Consider the following 21,066-nt stretch of genomic DNA (forward strand, 5'->3'; position numbering starts at 1 on the left):
CATGCAGACAGCCCAGGTTCGAATCTCGGAAGGGTATGTCTGACTGATGAAAACCAAATAAGGTTAGAAATAGCTATCTCAGTACTCCCTTAATTCTTTGTTAGCAATCCAAATTTTGAAAAACACATATGATGTCGCAGTTAAGCGACTGCTGCCTGTGGATGGCTCTGGATTGAGCTGATGCAGGCAAAAGACTTCTGTCTCTCCCACATTTAGGCTGACAGGGTGTTCAAAAAGCACTCATATATATATAAGAAGGGGGGAAGAAAAGGCGTTGACTTCCGACTCCCTTTGATGCAGTAGAATAAGATAGTAACATCAAACCTCACCTTTTTAGTTTTATATAATAGAATAATGCTGGAACTCACAAATGTCATACAATCTGCCTTGCCTATCCTACAAGGTTCCATCCAAAAAAGGTGCCGGAACTCCGTTCTGGGCGTTCTATGAGAAAAAAAGCCCTGGCTATTTCTATAACAACAAATCTATCTAATTGGTAAAACCCAAAATCAAAGTTCCATCTTTTTCCACCTCAAGCACAAAATCCAGAAGCGGTTTCCAAGTAGAAACAAAAGTAACTGTGTTTTTTTCTTTTATCAAAGCAGTCAATTTAGCCATCTCTGCTAACTCCATTATCTTTTGCAGCCAATCGTCCATTATGGGAATTAAGGTATCCTTCCATTTTTGTGCGTAAAATAATCTTGTTGCCGTTAACATATATAACACCAATGTTCCCAAAAAAAATTCCAAGTCTTTTTTTCATTAAACCCCAAAGAAAAGTTTCTGGGTTTATCTTTATATTCACTTTAAGAATCTCCTGTATTAGAATATGAATTCTACTCCAATATTTCTTTGCTTTATCACATGTCCACCATAAATGATAAAAATCTTTTTTACATTTGCATTTTCAAAATTCATTTGAAGTACTTTTATATATTCTTGATAACTTATCTGATATTAAATACCAATGATGCATCTATAATTTTTTTTAAATTGTAATTTAGTGTAAGTTTTAAACGTTTTGTCCACATATTGTCCCATTGTTCAAGCTTTACATTATATCCAAAGTTCCTTACCCACTGAATCATGCAATGCTTTATATATTCACTTTCCAAATTCAAATTTACAAATGTTTTATGGCCCTTAGCAATAATATGTTCATTACTATCACACAGCAAGATTTCCAATTCATTTTTAACAAAGTCAAACCCATAACTCTTTTTCTCTAATTTAAATCTTTATTTCAATTGTAAATATGTAAACCAATGGCAGATATGTCCTTCTGATTCTAGCTCTTCCTTAGACTTGAGGATAGGATCAGCAAAATTAAAAGGTATTATTTTACCATATGTCCACTAGTCTGGCTTCGCCACCATTTTTTTTCTGAAAAAAGCTTCCTGAGGGGACACCCAAAGAGGCATCTTCATAGAAAACCTTGTTTTGTATTTATTCCAAACTCTTAGAATGGCACAAACAAAGTGGTTGTTAAAATCAACATTTACTTTAACCTTGCCATCCAAATATTAATTCATGATCTTCTAAATCAAGTAGCCTCTTATTCTGGAGGTTCACCCACTCTTTTAGCCAGACCAAACAACAAGCATTGAAATACAGTTTTAAATTTGGTAAACCCAGACCCCTCTTTCCTTAACATCTTGCAATAGCTTATATCTAATTCTTGTTTTTTCCCCCTTGCCGTATAAACTTAGAAATCTGCCATTGTTTAAATCAGAGGTCTCCAACCTTTCCGGTCTCGCAGACCGGAGGGAAGAAGAGCAGTTTCAAAATTGGTGCATGCACATGGGCCCATGCACAGAGGTGTGGCACTAGCAGCCCCGTTCACACCTACCCCGTGCTAGCGTCACCATTCACGCCTATGCAAATGGGGCCATGGGCACTAGCATGAGTGGGCGGATGCGCACACATGTGCGAACAGGCCACTAGCTGCCGTGGGGGTGCATGCACCGGCGAGCCATTTCCTCGGCCCGTTGGCCATGAGCCGGCGACCCAGGATTGGGCCGTGAACCGTAGGTTGGGGACCCCTGGTTTAAATGGAGTATCAGTTCCAAGTATTGGTAACGTCTGAAATAAAAAAAAGGATCATTGGTAAGACATTCATCTTAATTACAGAAATTATAGCCAATAGTGATAAATGCAATTTATCCCATCTTAATAAGTCTATTTTAATATGATTCCAGAGAGGCACATAGTTAGTTTTGTGTTTGTATTTGTCAATATGACCCCCAAATATTTCCCCTTTTTCTCAACCCTAAAACCAGACTTTTTAGTCAATATATCAGTCTTGTGAGATCATATTCTTAATAAGCATTGTTGGTTTCTGCTTGTTTATTTTAAAACCCGCTAAAACCCCAAACTCATTTAATTTCCTCATTAAATATTCTATATTATTTTTGGGTCTTGCAAGAATATAACCAAATCATTAACAAATGCCCTCAATTTATAAACGTCCTTCTTGATACTTATAGCTGTTATTTTCTCATCTTGCCTGATATCTCTATTCAAAACTTCCAACACCAAAATAAACAAGGGAGCAAGGGACATCCTTGTCTCATATCCTTTTGAATTACACATGAATTGCTTAAATCACAATTAATAACAATTTTTGCTTGCTGTGACATATAATCAGCTTTAGCTCCTTGAATAAAATTCTCTCCAAAGTCCATTTCTTCCAGAACCTTAAGCATAAAAGCCCAGTTTAGATGGTCAAAGGCCTTCTCTGCATCTAAGAATATTAAAGCTGCCTATTTTTCATTTTGCTATTGTAAATATTCAATAACATTCAAAACAGTCCTCTTGTTGTCCTTTAACTGTCTTTTTGGCAGAAAGCCAGATTATCTTCATGAATATATGCCTGTAAAACCTTCTTTAATCTTTCTGCAAAACTGCAGTAAAAAAGTTTATAGCCTTTGTTTAATAATGAGTTTGGTCTGTAATTCTCTATCTTCTTAACATCTTGGTCTTCCTTCGGTAATAACACAATATTGGCTTCTTTCCACATTTGTATCTTTCCCCCATGCAATATATCGTTCATTATATCCTTTAGTAGCTGAAGAAGTTCATCTTCGAAGCATTTATAATATTGGCTTGTAAGGCCATTTAGATCTGGAGCTTTACCTGATTTCATTTTTTAATAGCTTTTGATATTTCAAAGGTAGTTACTGGATCATTCATAAGTTGTCTCTGAGTTTGTGAGAGTTTAGGCAACTGTTAATAAATATTCATCTATTTTAGACATATTTAACTTCTGCTTTTTATACAAATTGGAATAAAAATTATGAGAAGACTTTCTAATAAGCTTATTATCTGTTATTACATTGTTGCCTTCACAAATTTTCTTGATCATTCTCTTTTCCCTTTCCTTTCTTAGTTTATATGCCAACCATCTTCCTGGTTTATTTGCAAACTCAAAATGTCTTTGCTTCACATAATTCAGTTTTATTTCTATTTCTTGAACTGTTAACATAGATAACTGTTGCTGTAATAGTTTGATTTGATGGAAAATTTTAGAGTCCGTAAGTGTCTTTTGCAATTCAATTTATTTGTGTCTAATTTCATCCAATATCTTTTGCATCTTTTCCTGGGATTTTTTCTTCTCTAGGTGATTATATTTTATAAAATAATACCTCAAAACTGCTTTACTAGCATCCCAAACAGTCATTAAATTTGTCCCTTTACCTAAATTATGAAAATATTCATTTAATTTCTTTTTACAGTCCTTTACAATCATCTCCCTTTGCAAAACAGATTCATTTAATCATCTTTTTTCTAAATACCAAAAGAACTGGATTATAGTCAGAAAAAGATTTAAATAAAATGTCAACTTTTAGAATTTGTATTTGCAAGGTTTTTAGAAGTCCATATCATATCAATCCTTGAAAGGGATTTATGTCTCTCTGAAAAAAAAGTATATTCTCTAGCAGAGTCATTTCGTTGCCTCCACAAATCTATTAATGCTAAGTTGTCCATCATTTTTTTAAAAAGTCTTTGATAATTTACCCTGGGAGGATTTAATCCCTTTCATAGATGTTCTATCCAAAACTAGGGAAGTCATTCAAATCCCCCAGAATAAGCCAATTTTCATAGGAAAAGGATAGTAATTGATCCATAAGATATTCATTTACTTTTATCATCATTTGGCACATAAAGTCTTACTACTATTGATTTTATTCCATTATGTTCAATTTCTACTACTATAAATCTACCATATTCATCTAATAAAAGTAACTTAGGTTTAAATTGGGGTTTTATATATATTACAAGTCCAAGATATAATTCCTCCTATTTCTTATTTCGTTTCTTGATATGTATTTCTTGAAGGCAAGTTATATTGACATTGTGTTTCCTTAGGTAATGAAATAGTTTTTTACGCTTAGATGGGGCATTTGCCCCATTAATATTCTAGGTAATAGATTTAATCTATTAGATAAAATAGCAAGTTCCTGCATGAACATCTCAGCCACATCTTCTTCTTTGGTATCAACTTTTTGAGATTGAGGAGTTCAAAAATCCTTTAAAAAAGATCATTTAAGGAGTTCAAAAATTAAATTGTTAGATTTTTATTTTAATTTACTTTTGTTTACCCCTAAAACATTACCTATAAGAACAGTGGTAATACACTTGCCCTCCTTATTTCATATCTATTGAAACACAGGTGTGGTATGACCATTCTAAAAATAACAGATTCAACCTCTTAATAATAGGGGAACTGTATTAATATGTGGTGGATTTTTTAAAGTACTCAGTGAATATACAGGAAAGTGAACAAAACCATGTTAAATCTTCCCTTCCTCTTAAACTTTGCTCAAGAATAGATGTGAGAGTATAGAGCAGTCTTTTTCATATTTGTTCTCAGAAAAGCAAGTAGTTGCTGAGTTTTGCTCTTCCCTCTTGGAAGTTCCTTGAACATTTTCAAAGAATATCTAAATAGCATTTGATCTGCCTTAAAGAACAGCTGCTAGCTGGAATAGGATTTATCATATACTCTCTTAGGCAAGGAACTAAAGCCTTGTTCATCAGAGAGAAAAAGGTTACATGAGCACAAATTGGATATGATGAGTAAAAATCTTAAGTTTACTAAGGACCTTTTCTCCCACCCCATAATGCCAATACTGTGTTTCCCTCAAAGTAAGACCTACCACAAAAAGAAGCCCTAGTTTGATTTTGAGGGGTTGGCTTAATATAAGCGCTACCCCAAAAATAAGCCCTAGTTTTGGGACGAGGTGCATGCTTAAAAATCAAGCTAGGGCAGGGGTGGGGGATGGAGATTACCATTGCAGCCAGGCCTTCCATGGATCGACACTTGCCTCGCTGGCCCACTTCTTCTGTGGCCGAAGAAACAGTTTCATTCTGCAGCTGAAAATGGAGCTCCAACCTGCAATTTGCAGTCAGAGGCCTTTCCAGAAGGCCTCTGGAGCTGAGAACCAAGCTATGGATTTAATCCGTAGCTCCGTTCTCGGCTGCAGAGGCCTTTCCAGAAGGCCTCTGACTGCAAAATGCAGGCCAGTGCTCCATCTCAGCTGCAGAATGAAGGTGCTCCTTCAGCCACAGAAGTGGGCAGGCTGGACGGGGTTGTTACCGCGAGGTGAGTGGAAAAAGCATCCCCCGAAAATAAGACTTGGTGCCTCTTTTGGAGGCAAAATAAAAATAAAAATAAAATAAGACAGGTGTTATTTTCAGAGATACGTGGTATTAATGTATTTTAATCTAATTGACAGCTTGAATGGCCACAGAGAATTCTCCCTTCATTTCTTGATTTTACTTTCACAAAAGAGAAAATCAACAGAAGGAAATATTTATAGCCCAGGGTTGAATTGTGAGGTGCTCCTAATGATGTTACCTATTTTGGTAATGAGACATCTGCAAGAATACAACCAAGCGCAGGAACACCCAGGACTTCACAAAAGAGAATAGGATTAAAAATGTGTCAGCAACTGATTGTGATTACACTAAAACAGTATAAAAGCCCAATCAAAGAATATCATGTATCAAGATGTGTAGCAGGAAATTACTCCTTCTCCTGCCTTAAAGCAAAATGGAATTTGTTGCAAGTTGTTCTACTATCTGTTGCCAAACTCCTCCTCCCAACCCTAAATAAACCATTTTTTAAAAAGAAAAATGGGTATTCCAGGTGCTTATGCAATCATGAATGCTAAATGTCTCCTAACTCAGTCTTCAATGCATTGTAAAGGAATTGCATTTGGAGCACTCCCTAAGTATGGTTCCAACTGCCACTCATCCACTTTTGCAGGTAAAATACAAACTAAAGGCATTTGATACTTGAATTTTATTAAGTTATCTATGAATTAATAAATCAAGACACTTTCTTTGAACAACTGTAAATGCTCATTTTATTCTTGCTTTAGGCTAGCTTCTGAATTCTGTGCTGAGCCTGGATGTTGATTTGTGGACAATATATGCACTAAGCTACTGAAGTGAATAGAAATGACAGCATGTCAAGGTTTGCTGGCAGCTGCAAAGCACTCTTGCTTAGCAGTAGATAACTTAACAGTTGGATTCTGCAGTCATGGTTTGCCTTGGTTTCAGTCCGAGGGGAGTTAAAATTGTTTGGGAATTTTCTGAAAAGAATAAATCTCCATAACACAGCTGCCTGATATAGTAAGAAATGATCCTCAGTTAATATAAATAGTCTCATTACATTTTCTATTAGCATATATTCATCTGCACTTAATAAATTATTTCTTTCATTTTAGGCAGCCTTGGGTGGTATATGCATCATTTTGCATATTTGCTGATTTGTTCCTGTCAGTTTAGTTTTTGACCCTGACCTCTTATATTTCCTCTCAAGAACAAAAGTGAGTCATATTAAAGAGAGATGGAATGCAAATATACTTTGAGGGAAAATGTTAGGTAGGGGATAGAAGGAAGAGCCAAATCCAATAATAATAAATCATTGGGTTTGAGCAAGTTCTAGGCTGTGTGATCAAATGACGCCTTTTATTTCTTGTTGGAAGAGAAATATTTATTTGGTTAGAAATAATACGTTTATGCTACAGTAAAAAAAATCTACCTAATATTCTGCACCTACTGTAAGCTAAATTATAGTGCTGTGCAAATATATTCCACAGTAGTATTTCAAAATGCATAGAAACAAATATGGAGCATTCTGTTCAAACTCTTAAAGCAGATACTTTTTTTTCTAGGCTTGAGTAGCAGCTACAGAAACACTAGTTTCTGAAGCATTTCTTTTCAAGAATTTGCACAATTAACCTAACTCTAATAGAACATTTCTCAAACCTGGAGACAATCACAGAAGATACTTATTGCCTCTATGTTTATATTACCTCTTGCCCAGTTTTGTGGGAAAACAGCCAAAATCAGACAGAACTTGAATATTACTCAAGTTTCATGTTCCTATTTATTTGCATTTTTTTCTCCTTGGGTCCTAAGTGTTCATTGATTTTGATCCCTATACTCCAATCAGCATGAATATTTACTTAAGTAGTCTACTGGAAACAATGTGATATGGCCAAAAGCATTTATATCTCAATTAAATTTTGATGTACACTTGATCAGGTGTAGTTCATGATTTGGTTTAGCAAGAGCCATGTTGAAGTCTGGTTTTGAACAAAGTTATCAAAGCACACTCCTGAATTAACTGCTTTCTGGAGAACATTTTTCCACTTCATTTACTCTTATGCCTGCCTATTCAATATTTGTTTTGGGAACAGTTGCTTAGTATTTTAGGACACATAGGCATTATCAGTCAAGGAAGGCTAATACTTCTCAGATGAATTAGGTAATACAGCTTCATTTGTTATCCTCCAGATTTTATAAAAGTATCACAAAACTATTAAATACATCATAAACTTTAGATTAACATAAAGCACACAATAAATTCCTCAATCAAATAACAGCTATAGATTTTCCTTGCAGCATTTGAAAGCTACACAAAGTGATTACCTGTATATAACTTTCACATAAAAGAAACACATAGCAGCAAACACACGCTATATTTTCATAAAGTGATCATTGTAATGCAATATTGTAAGGATAAACTAGGAGAGAGTTGGATACACTGCATTCACAAGTGTTGCAGTTCTTGAAGTCCTTTGTGGTTTCTAGACCCTTTTCTAATAGTCTTAATCTCTATTTTAGATAAAATAGCAAGTTCCTGTATGAACATCTCAGCCACATCTTCTTCTTTGGTGTCAACTTTTTGAGGTTGATCTACCTCTGATTTCTTCTCTGTATCCATTTATTCAGCTGGGTTCAACATTAGTTTATGTCTGATTAAGAAATGTGGAATTCAGCCTGAATATTTGCTCTTGATAAGTAAATATCACTCCTTCAAGTTTATCCCATCAGAAAACCATATTGTCAATGATGAGTTATTTAAAAAAGATCGTTTCTAGACCCTTTTCTAATCATGCCTAAATATTTGCCTCCCAAACATTTTGATAAAGGAAACACAAAGTGTATGTTTTAAGTCCTAAACCAATTTGAAAACAAAGTAAGCTCCAAAGTCCTATGCCTGCAAAATCTGATGTCAACCCTTTCCATGTTTATAATGCAGCCTTTGCCACTTTGCAAAATTGCCCAACTTTCTGCAACTCTCAGAAGATCCCAAAAGTTAAATGTGGCCCCAACAAGCAAAAAATTGTTAACTTCTCTCATATTAGATTGAAAGTTTTAAAACAGAACACAATGTCAGTTAAATGTTTGCCCAGCAAAGTGTCTTAGACTTAGCCTAGTTTTTAACAACGTTTCTTAATAGCCTATAGAATTTTCTTTCTACTGTTTAATTTATGCAAAAGGAGTTGCAGTCCAGCATTGAAGCAATAGATATAGTATGCACTAGTTAACTTCATAGACTGACTCCTTTCTGGACAGTTATCAACTGGAAATCTATGGGTGTCCTATTGATCTTTAATGGATTGACTGCTTCAGACCTCCAGCACTATGAAAAATATACTCAGTATACACATAAGATGAATTATTTCTCATAGAAAATGCATATGGATCTAGTTATTTTAGAACAATTGTTTCATTTTTCTTAGATACTTAAAATTTGACTTATTTTCCTTACAAAAGTTAGTTGCATCTCATAATATTTTAATGAGACAGAGAAATGATAATATATACTTATAGTTCTTACCATGCTCTGTTGGATCAGATTCATGCAGTCTGGCTACTGTATCACTGTCCCTTTGGTTACTGCATCCTATGGAAAAATAGTCCAGTGCAATGACAGGCTGGGATTTAATGTGTTCTGAACGGTCTTGATCAGTTTCCTTATTTAAAGCAATTAAAAAAAGACAAAAGTAGGATCATAATTTGGCCATAACTTACTTAATATATTCTGACTAGAACCAATGGGATTTTCTATGAAGAATGGCTTTGTTAAAAAAAAATTCTTATGAGTTTTTTAAATACATAAAGCTAATGGAACCCCAAAACCAGCAAAACTATTTATGTCATATCAAATCATGTTATTGGAATTGGATTAATATAATATTTTCTTAGGAACATCTTAGGAGAAAATGAGAATTTTTATAGGAGGAAGCACACTGTTTTGGAAAAACTAAATTAGTATAATTAACAAATAATGTTAGCCACATATAGTAGGTTTCACTTGTGCAAAATAATAAATTATAAATAAAGTGATCCCAAAATAATTTAGAATATTGGCTTTATTATATTCATTAAATTGAGATATAATATGCATAAACATAATTCATTTTCAGTTAGTTTTAAATTAATTTGTTCTAACTACTTTCATAAATGAGTTTAAAGTATATAGTGCTTTTATAAACTAAGAACTAAAGAGTACTATAATTTATACTCTTAAATGTTTTTTGAAAACTCACATATACAAGATTAATTACTACTTTCTCCACTATATCAACTATCCATACTATGAATAAGATAAAATACTATAGAAATTCACTGTAAATTTTTAGAAAATGAAAAAGGTAGAATCAGTACTTACATGAAGTACATCTATATTAATTTGGTGAAAATTACGGGATCTAAGTTCTTGCATTCTTTTAAGATTTTCTTGATATTTTTCTTCAGCCAACTGTCTGAAAGGAGAATACTGGTATCAATTGCAAATTGTAGCATTTCAAATGATTTTTAAAAAACATTTATTGTGCAAGAATGGAATGTAAATTGGCATGACAAAGAAATATAAATACATTGATCTGTTAATTCTGAAATCTAGCAGAATGACTTGTTCTTGGCCCGTGCGTGGAGCCTGTTCCCCTCAGGCACCCGACACACCTTGGTCCCGCCTCGGGCCAGCACCACCAGCAGCTCACGTAGGTCCATTAGGCCGCCAACCGGAGCTACAAGCCTGCCCAGCACAAAGAAGATGAAGCAGCCGGCTAGGAAGCTTGAGTAGAGATGGTAGAGCATACCCATGCCCAGCAAGCAAAAGGCCATCCCAAGTGGGGAAAGCCAGATCCCCATCGGTGCAATGGCTGCCCAGGCCCAGCCAAGATTGCGTGATTCTCCATCTCTACTGGGGCTGAGCAGCCATGGCGCCGATGGGAATCCAGCTTTCTCCATTTGGGGTAGCCTTTTGCCTGCTGGCCCTGGGCATGCTCTACCACCTCTACTTGGGGCTTCCTAGCCCAGGAGTCTCCAACCTTGACAACTTTATAACTGGTGGACTTCAACTCCCAGAATTCCTTAGCCAGCATAGCTGCAAAGAACAGTTGGCTGAGGAATTCTGGGAGTTGAAGTCCATAAGTTGTAAAGTTGTCAAGGTTGGAGACCCTTGTCCTAGCCGACCGCTTTGCTTCCTTCGTGTTGGACGGGCCTGCAGCTCTGGGCAGTGGCCTAATGGTGCACAAGGGGAATGCACTCCACCCACGGGCCAAGGGCAAGACCCATGAGGGGGCTGAGGAGATGACCAGTGGTGACCTGCTCTCCAACCAAAAAGAGATGGGATGGAGTAGGCATGTCTGGTGATCCGCATTACTTGCCCAGACTCTCATGCTGCCAGTGCTACCACAGTGCTGCTGCTGTAGGGCTAGCCTGGTATTCACAGCAGACTACACATTCCCTGCTGCCGGACAACGTCAACCTCAGTGCACTCACCGCCTCCTGTGCGCATGCCTTGGGGGCTGCCAGGCTGGGTGGGGCCGGAGCCAAGGTGGCAGGGGCCAGTCCCTCACCATCTCCAGGACATCCCCATGGGCCAAATATCGGCCAATCGTGGGCCGGATGCGGGCCATGGGTCTTGTTTTGACATATCTGTTCTAATGCAAAAATGAGACTCTTCTTTTTTAAACTTGTCTAAATTGTCAACTGCAACTGTGCATTCACTAGCTTCAATTGCACATGCCTTTGTAGGAAGCCTCCCCCCCAGATTAAAATATTCTTTATTCTTAATATTAAAAATAGGCAGGATAGAATATTTTCCCCAAAGGAGAAATGGAGAAAAAAAATCTTAACAAAGGCAGAAAGTAGCCAGAATCTTTTTAATAGCCTCAAGCAGAAGCCTCAAGTCTTTAGAGATGGATATTTTGTACCTATTAAGAAAGACTGGGCCAACGTATTCATAAACAAAATTCCTTCAGCCCCCACAGCTGATAGGATTAAGAATTTACATTCCCCTACCCAAAATCTAAGGACAGGACATGATCTTTAGGACATAAAAGGATTAACACTCTCTTCAGACTAGCAAAAGACACAAAAACCCACCTCATTGCACAACCCAGAAACATTTCCACTTCAAAGTCTCAGAGCCCCATAAAGATCCATCCACTCACTCAGCAATTTTGTCAGCTGTCCCTGAACTACATACTGTTGTTGATTCTGCTCATCATCAATAAACAGAAACCTTCTTTCCTAAGCAGCCTCCATTTTATTTCCAGTGTCTTATTTCCAGCTTGGAACCGAACCTGATTTTTCTTTCAAAACCCTAGTCTCGCATTAACTGAATTTTGGATCACGTTAAAGGCAACTTGGTATCAATTTATAATTTGGTCTAAATTAAATACTACATTATTCAAATTTAAAATAATTGTGACATATCTGTAGTTCTAATAAAATTGGCTTTAATCATAAATACACACAAATTCTATATATTTTACTATTTTGCAAGTTGTTATTTTTGCCCTATTTCTCCCATTTATAGGGCTTTGAAATATCTATACAACCAAACAGACAGAAAACTGCATATTGTGTAGTCATAACAGCTGTCCAAACAAGTGTTAACAGTGATGAAAAAAGTATTCTGAAAGCAACTAAATAGTTATTCCACTAATTATATCAGTATCTGAGGGACCCAAAGGACGAGAATACTGTAATAAATAACTTCTCTGTTAGGTTCCTTTTTCAGAATTAGAAAGCAAAAGATACTATATATAAAATTTACAAGAGGGAAATATAATGGTTGAGTATAACAAATCATCACTTTCGGATTATAAATGCTTTTGATAAAATTATAAATAAGTGTTTACTTACTTTAGCTTTTGTGCTGTTTGATCAGCTAAATTTAATTTCCGCAATCGCATCCGTTCACGTGGTGTCATTTTCTGCACTTCAGATATGGCCCTCAGAGTATGGAGATGTACCTTTTTCTGTCTAAAATTCAGAAAAAATAATACAATTGAAATAGAAAATTAGAAGCAAGAAGGCAATTAGTGATATCAAGCTGGAAAGAGAAGTTTATGTCATGTCTTAAAGGAAATTCAAAAATTCACAAAAATATACCTTATGTCATGTGTTAAAGGAAATTCACATACAACAACAACAACAAAAAATCTCTGTCCCACCTCCCCCGGAAGATTTTCCAGAATTTTTCCATCTAACACAAATTGTTATATGGAATGCGAGTTTAACTCCAGGTCCATAACAAAAGCACAGCCTCCTGCTCTATCAAGAAAAAAAAGTAAAGGTATGTATTATATTACAATATATTGTACTGTATTGTATTGTATCATAAGCCTCACTCCAGTATAAGTGTGTGAGATTGCAGGCTCCATGATCTCCAAAAGGTTTTAGAATTCTATTAGAATTAATAAATTTTATCACTCTGAATGTTATATATTTTTGTTGGATTTAAGTGCTTGTTGGTAAAATTAAACAGATCACAATTGTTTTGAATAAACCAAAAATAATTTATCTTATCATCTCTCTCCCCCTCCCTCCCTCCCCTCTCTCTCATACTCACACACATACTTAATACTCTTTTCTCCTATCTTCCCCACAACAACAACCCTGTGAGATGGAATTGGTTCTCTCCAGTTTGTTGTTATGGTTGGAGACAGACTGAATGACTTGACATCAAAGGAGCAAGTTAGTAATGGTTTGAATTAGTCTCATTAGTATTATTGAGAATCAACACATTTAAAATGAACTGAATTTATTGTCACAAAATTAAATCATAAAAGTACCAATTTTAAAAAAAATATTCATTTTTTTAAAAAAAGAAGAAGTGCTGAACCGTCAATTTATTCATATAGTTTGTTTACTGTGCTTAAACATACTTGTTTATAATAGAGTTCTAATTATCTACAGAGTAGTAGAACTGCCAACAAATGAAAAGATACAATTAAGATGCATGATACATTAACAAAAGGAAGACTCTAATTGTATTAATTTTTAATACTTTACTTCATTTATAATTAAATTATGTAAATCAAGAACTTTGAACTCATTTCATTTGACATGACTGATATTAATTTTTTTAAAAAACAAAAAAGAACAAAGGGGTACCCTTGAAGCTTTAATAATTACATAAGAAATGAAAAACCATACTGATGACATTACCTTTTTTTGACCTCATTATCCAATGTATCATAAAGATTCTAGCTTTGCAGTTTAAACAGAAGACTATTGACTATGAAGTGTACACTGGACCATTATATTAATTGCTTTGAGCTATATAGTAAAGATGTTACGAGATATTAAGAATCAAGATTTGAGATGCCAGATAATCTTACATTGAAAAACCAGTCCTTTGTGTTGGGTTGCTTATTGTGCCCTAAAAAGAATAACACTGACATACAACAACATCTCAGAAAGCACCAACTAATAAAACCACATGGAATCAGTGTAGCACACAAGCTAACCAAAACTCTTCAAAAGATCCTAAGCAAACCAAAAGACCCAGCAGCTCCAGAAGGAAAAACAAGAATAATCTACAACATATAGTGTAATGACTGCAACAATCACTAAGAAGGACAAATAGGCAAAAAACTGGCAGAATGCATTCATGAAAATCAAGAAGCGGTTAGAAATCATGATGAAAACTCTTTGGACAGACTTGACCATAGTTTCAATTGGTAAACTATGATCATCCTAAACCAAGCCAAGTCCAAAAACACTAGGGAATTTTTAGAAATCTGACACTCTGACAAGTTAGTCATCAATGGACAAATAGACATAAATAATATCTATAGACTATGCAAAAGAAACAATCAGCAAATCAAAAAAGTGAACAAAAAGACTTAAGCACCCCTACACCACCAATTAGCACCCAGAGGAGCATAGATTAACCTCAAGATTAACATCAGACCAACAATCAAGTAAATACCCTAATCCAGAAACTGCCAAACAAACAGTAAACAGCCCAAGCAAAGAGTCTCTAAGACTATCCCCACCAACACAGATAGGACCAGTCACTCGAATATAAACTGAGAGGAAACCCCACTCCTTATTAGCATTGATGTTACCTAATTTGGGTAATGAAATGTCTGCAAGAAAATAAGCAAGCTCAGAAAGCAACAAAGACCCCTCATGGGCTATTGTTCATGGTTGTGAGTAACAGGAACAAAGCTTTCTTTGTCTATATGGATAGGAACTGCTTTGAACTATCTAAAGGTAGAAGCTTGGAAGTGCTGGTCGGAGATACATTTAACTATTATCTCTCAAGAATTGGTGGAATGAGGAAGAGGGCTGAAGTGAGAATGCAGCCATAGCTCTTGATAGACCCCAAGCCTACATCTGTTTTGAGGATTATTAAAAGATAGACTGAAATTAGAGAGATTATGGCCATGTGTTTAAGACTTAGAATTTCTATTGTTCAATGAATCATAAGGAAAAAAAAGTTTCCTCCTTTGTGTTTGCTTTTGTCATTTTGTGAGGCAAAGAAGATACAATAGAAAAGGAAAGGTAGATTTGCCCAGAGAGAACAGATTCATTCAGGTATAATAAATCCTTTCTCCCCTTTTTTACGTATGAAATCCAAAGAACTTGGTTGAGGACTGTAATGCTAGTCCTATTGAATTGCAATTTGTCCTAGATTCAGAAAACAAAACATACTTTTCTAATAGATAAGAGGTTAGCTGATATTAATAGGCAAGCCTAGCAGGATGTCACTACACTCACCTACTATCATCTGTGTTTCAGTTAGTTGGTCATATATATTTGTTTAATAAATAAATACATCTGTTATTCCATATAATGGAGCTGTAAACCTGTTGCAACAGCTCACAAATTATCTACATTTTCTGATTCCCTGTAATGGACTTTACTCATTAAAGATATACACATTGATCTGGATAATCAGGAGACAATGAAGATCCTGTTAGTGAATCAGCCATCCTGATGCACAGCAGACTCCCTGACTGAACTGACATGGCTAGATTTCAAAGAGATTCTGAGGACTTTTGTTATTTGGGGATTATAACATTCATTCTTGAGAATGGCAGTTCATGATCCAAAATTGATACATCTATAGTATAAACTGATATTTCCACAAAGTTGCAATTGATATACAATTCTTATTGAGTAGAGATTGTTCTGGCTATCCTGAAAACTAGTAATCCAACAGTGATATGGAATACTTAACATCAAAGTGGTCAAGAGTCCTTCAAGTCTAAGATCAGCACTCTCTATCTGTTGACTGTCCCTTAAAGAAGCCATTGTTTCACTTTTATTCATACAGTGGCCATATGGGCCCAGGAAAATACTTGTTTAAAGACGTCTTAAAGAAGCAGTAACATGCAGGTGCTTCCTGTTGCTACATCCTAAATGCTTATGTATCCATCAGAAAACTGGAATAGATAGGCTAAGGAATCTCTGCTAGTTCTGTGATGCCATATTTACTTGATGTAAATTGCCTTTTCAAAATAGGAAAAAATAAATTATTTAGCTCTACAGCAATTCTTGTAGTAGCCAAATCTCTATGACAATACTATTGGATTTAATGATTTAGAATTGCTACAATAGTACCTAAATTCTGATCAGATTAAATGTTGTTGCATTTAAAACATCAGGGTTGGAAAGAGAGAGGGATTCTATATTACAATGTTTGTCAAGCTTGGAAACTGAGATCTGAAGTTTGTGAACTTCAGATCTCAGAATTCCCAGCCAGTCATATTGGGAATTCTGGGAATTGAAGTTCCCACATCTTAAATTTGCCAAGATTGATAAATAAAGAGATAATATATACTGTAATTTGGCAGCAAACAATAGAAAATAAGGGTTAGGGTTAGGGTTAATGTTAGAGATGAAAGCAAGCAAAAGACTAGAACAGAAGTACACTATAAAGGTCAGCTAACTTGCCGCTAAAGTGAAACTTTTGCTTGTTTGCTACTTATTAGCAAACCAAATAATACTATGGTCAGATTCTCAGTGATATACACCTATCTTGAAAGAAAAGTGTAACATATTAACACTGAAGATGTTGCTTCCAAAAAGCAAGGAAGCTAAAAAAGAAATGATTGCACTGCAGAATCAAGCAGTAATTGATAATTAATGGAATGGAAGTAAACTAGGATTAGAAGAAAACACAATTCCAGATCCAAGTAAAACTCAAAGGGATATGAGTTTAATTACTTTATTAATTATTATTCAATTGTATTTTGATACTTTTAATCAGTGCTTTTTTTCTTAAAAAAAAAAAAAAAGGTGCTGGAACTCACACACGTCATACAACCCGCCTTGCCTATCCTACAAGGTTCCATCCCAAAAAGGTGCCGGAACTCCGTTCTGGGCGTTCTATGAGAAAAAAAGCCCTGCTTTTAATAGTATTCAAATTAGTTTAATGCATAAATAATGCAAATAGAACATACAGTTTATATTAATATAGAAATATATGTCAGTTATTGCAAATTAATTGATGGCCTTGTTAATGCCTGAAATTTCTGTAAAGAATTTTCTTGAAGGAAGCAGCAACAGATATCGTGAAGATCACGTGAAGTATTAATACCACTTTACAATGCCTTGGTAAGGCCACACTTGGAATACTGCATCCAGTTTTGGTCACCACGACGTAAAAAAGATGTTGAGACTCTAGAAAGAGTACAGAGAAGAGCAACAAAGATGATTAGGGGACTGGAGGCTAAAGCATATAAGGAAAGGCTGCTGGAATTGGGTATGTCTAGTTTAATGAAGAGAAGGACGAGGGGGGACATGATAGCAGTGTTCCAATATCTCAGTGGCTGCCACAAAGAAGAGGGAGTCAAGCTATTCTCCAAAGCGCCTGAAGACAGGACAAGAAGCAACGGATGGAAACTAATCAAGGAGAGAAGCAACTTAGAACTAAGGAGAAGTTAGAACAGTTAGAACAATTAACCAGTGGAACAACCTGCCTCCAGAAGTGGTGAATGCTCCAACACTGGAAGTTTTTAAGAAGAGACTGGACAGCCATTTGTCTGAAATGGTATAGGGTTTCCTGCCTGAACAGGGGGTTGAACTAGATGACCTCCAAGGTCCCTTCCAACTTTTTATTATTATTATTATTATTATTATTATTATTATTATTATTATTATTATTATTATTATTATTATTATTATTATTATTATTATTATTATTATTATTATTATTATGATGGATCATTGCACAGTCTGCTACAGTCTGCCAGATGTTCAGACTGGATTTGGTATTTTGTCTATTATTATTATTATTATTAATTATTAATTATTAATTATTATTATTATTATTATTATTATTATTATTATTATTTACAGATTAAGAACTATTCATGGAAATGAATTTCTCTTTTATTTGGTTTTGATTTGATTTGATTTGCTTTGCTTTTGTAAAGTTCAAGAATCCCATACTCACACAGCACTTATTATATGATCAGCTTCTTCCTGAGAATTAAACATCCAATCCTTTGTAATCACATTTGTGTGCTTATATTTCATAATCTGTCAGAAAACAGGAATTGTAACAATTTACTTTTTTTTAATACGGAAGTATTTCATGACTTCTGGGTCTTTTACAAAGCTAATTCCTTTTATGTTTCATATAAATTGCATTAAGTCTAGCAGATTCTGCACTTAGCAAAGGGACAAGGTAGGTGACCTACAAAGAATATCCCTGCTGAGATAGGCTAAAGGCCTGACTAGCCCAAATTTCTCTTTACTTAATAGTCATTAGTAGCTCAATAGACTTTCCTCTGAAATTATGTACACATAGTACTGACACATAGTACTGAGTGGCAGGCTGCCTCTGACACTGGATATTTTATATGTAACGTTCAGCAGAGTCCATTGCTTTCTCTGCTCCCGTTTAACATCTGGAGCACTGGGTGAAATCATCCGTCATCAATATGCTAACGAAACCCAGCTTTATAATCTGCCCATGATGAATTAAGCAAGTGGATGTCCTGTCCTGTCCTGATATCTGAAGGCTGGGGCGGAGAGGGAAATAATAGGTTTCAACTTAATCCTGGAAGATTGAGTAGGCTTGGATTTGGCACCCTTCTGATTCCATGGATTGCCATTTCTTATTCTGGAAGAACAGAATAAGTGGCAAAAAAAAAGACAAAGTGCAAAATCTGGGGTCCTCAACACTTTTGACTCTTGCTTAAAGAGCAAGTGGCAGCCTAGGAGCTTTTGCAGATATGCATGTACATGTCTTAGGAAACAAAAGCAAATACTAATAAGTTTTGCTTTAGTCTTTTTTCCTATTTTTCACCGGGGACAAAAAGGCCCTTGATTGAAATACAAAAGAAATGCCATTATGTCTAGTCAATTGCAATCTGTTCTGCAAATATCACTTTGGGGTTTTTTTTTTGTTACAGCATTTCTAGATTATTTTAAAGGAGTTTTTAAAATGTGTGGTGTATAATTGCCATTATATTCTGTTTCCCAGAATTTTAATTGATATAAAGTGGGTCTTTCCACCACTTATCTTCTTAATACTAATCTGAACTTTAAACAAAAGTATGGTAGTATGATTCTGGAGATGTTCCAAATATTCAAATCCAGGAATCAAAATCCAAAGTATTTTACTCCCCAGAAAGGAAAATGATCAAAAGTTGTGCCTGTATTTTAAAATTGTTCTTTTTTTAAAAAAAAAAATTGAGGATGGGGCTCTCTCCTCTGTCTGTAGGAGTGTGTGAAAGATATCTATCTGACTTTCTGAAAATTTAAACTATTAATAGTAGATAGCCCTTATTTCACTTCTACCAAATTTTGAACATCTAAAATGAAATGTTTTAATTTTTCGGGGGTAGAATTTTCAGAATATGAATGCAGACTGCTAAAATACAGTTGATCTCATAACAAAATAGTACTTCTATCAATCTTGTAATAATACAGATCCTTCTACATTAAATATTCAATCAAGTATCTTACAGATCAATGACTTTAGATATAATTTCAAGAATTTGATCAGTATTTCTGAGCAACCTTATTTATAACTGTATTTTATAGTTTTTACTTTTGTATAATACAATGACTTTTTAATCTATGTTTTTAAGCACACCTACGAAGGCATTCCAAATACCTGTAACTGATCATCAATGTATGAACTTCTTAAAATCTCTGCAGCTGATGGCCTCAATGAAGGGTCTTTATTCAGCATACTGAAATATTAACAATATGAAATGAATCAATATTGACATTAACAAAAGATATAATAGAAAAAATAAATAAAATCCAAACAAACATACCTACCTATGCAGGACAGCATCAAGTTCTCTTGGAAAATTGTCTGGAAGAGAAGGTGTTTTGCTCTCTACAATTTTCAGAACAATGGACAAAAAACTATGACCAGTAAATGCGTGATTCAAACAACATATCTCATACAAAATGCATCCAAGTGACCTATAATGCAAGATAAAAATGATTCAAGGACAAGTAGTGATTTTAAATGCATGTCTAGTGACTGCTTGTACTTATCTTGTAATCCTGGTGAAAAGAAATGATAAATTCCCTACAGACAAAAATAAAATATATTTTCTCCAAACTATAAAATCATGCCCAGCATAAATTTAGATAAATGAATAATAAAATAGATTCTTTGCGATCACCCTAAGTACATAAGCAAGATAAAAATTCATATCTCAGGAAAAATTGTAAAAAATACAGATAATCCTTGAGTTATGGTCATTGGCCCAGAATTATGGTCATAAGTCATTACAATCATAAGTCACATTACATCACATGGTTCATAGTTATGACCATTTTTTATGGCAGCTGTTAGGTAAACATAGTGGTCATTAAGCAAACACTGCAGTTGTTAAGCAAATGCATTTTCCCCAATGGGTGTTTTTTTGCCAGGAATTAGAAGTACACATTGGAAATCAGTAAAAAAAAAAGTCACAAATCACAGCCATGTGACCAAGGGATGCTGCAAATGATTGTAAAATTGAACTATTTGCCAACTACCCAAATGCAACCACCCAATCGCTGTGTTTGTGTCTGTGTTTGTCTGTGCCATCATAACTCCCAAAACCAGTTGTAAATTGTAAATAGTTCTGGATGGTCCATTGTTAACTTTGAGCGCTCATGGATTACTTGTGAATTAGCAATATTAGTTAATTGCATCAGTTCCACTGCATCTATGCTTTGCAATGGTACCCCCACAAACTTTGAATGGTTCCCATGTGCCGATCTACAAGCAATTTTTGAAAACCTGACATTTCCTCCAAGCCTTGCTTAGGATATTTGGGTAAACCATTTCCAGTTGGAGCATAATTGGGTATGTCTAGTTTAACGAAGAGAAGGACGAGGGGGGACATGATAGCAGTGTTCCAATATCTCAGGGGCTGCCACAAAGAAGAGGGAGTCAAGCTATTTTCCAAGGCGCCTGAAGGCAGCACAAGAAGCAACGGATGGAAACTAATCAAGGAGAGAAGCAACCTAGAACTAAGGAGAAACTTCCTGACAGTT

The 21,066-nt window shown here is 35.1% G+C and overlaps 1 protein-coding gene across 1 annotated transcript in view; it reads right to left on the reverse strand.

The window, feature by feature from the left end:
* The window catches only part of NEK11 (NIMA related kinase 11), an 87,490-nt gene that overhangs the window by 26,084 nt on the left and 40,340 nt on the right, over window positions 1–21,066 (reverse strand). The window contains exons 6-11 of the mRNA XM_015814356.1: window positions 19,849–19,998; window positions 19,679–19,757; window positions 18,008–18,093; window positions 12,457–12,576; window positions 9,971–10,064; window positions 9,137–9,272 (exon numbers count right to left, since the gene is read on the reverse strand). Of these exons, the coding sequence (XP_015669842.1) occupies window positions 9,137–9,272; window positions 9,971–10,064; window positions 12,457–12,576; window positions 18,008–18,093; window positions 19,679–19,757; window positions 19,849–19,998 (665 nt within the window). The remainder of the gene's footprint in view (window positions 1–9,136; window positions 9,273–9,970; window positions 10,065–12,456; window positions 12,577–18,007; window positions 18,094–19,678; window positions 19,758–19,848; window positions 19,999–21,066) is intronic.

This window comes from Protobothrops mucrosquamatus, unplaced genomic scaffold (genome assembly GCF_001527695.2).
Source record: "Protobothrops mucrosquamatus isolate PMUCROS unplaced genomic scaffold, P.Mucros_1.0 scaffold243, whole genome shotgun sequence".
In the NCBI taxonomy this organism is placed as follows: Eukaryota; Metazoa; Chordata; class Lepidosauria; order Squamata; family Viperidae; genus Protobothrops; species Protobothrops mucrosquamatus.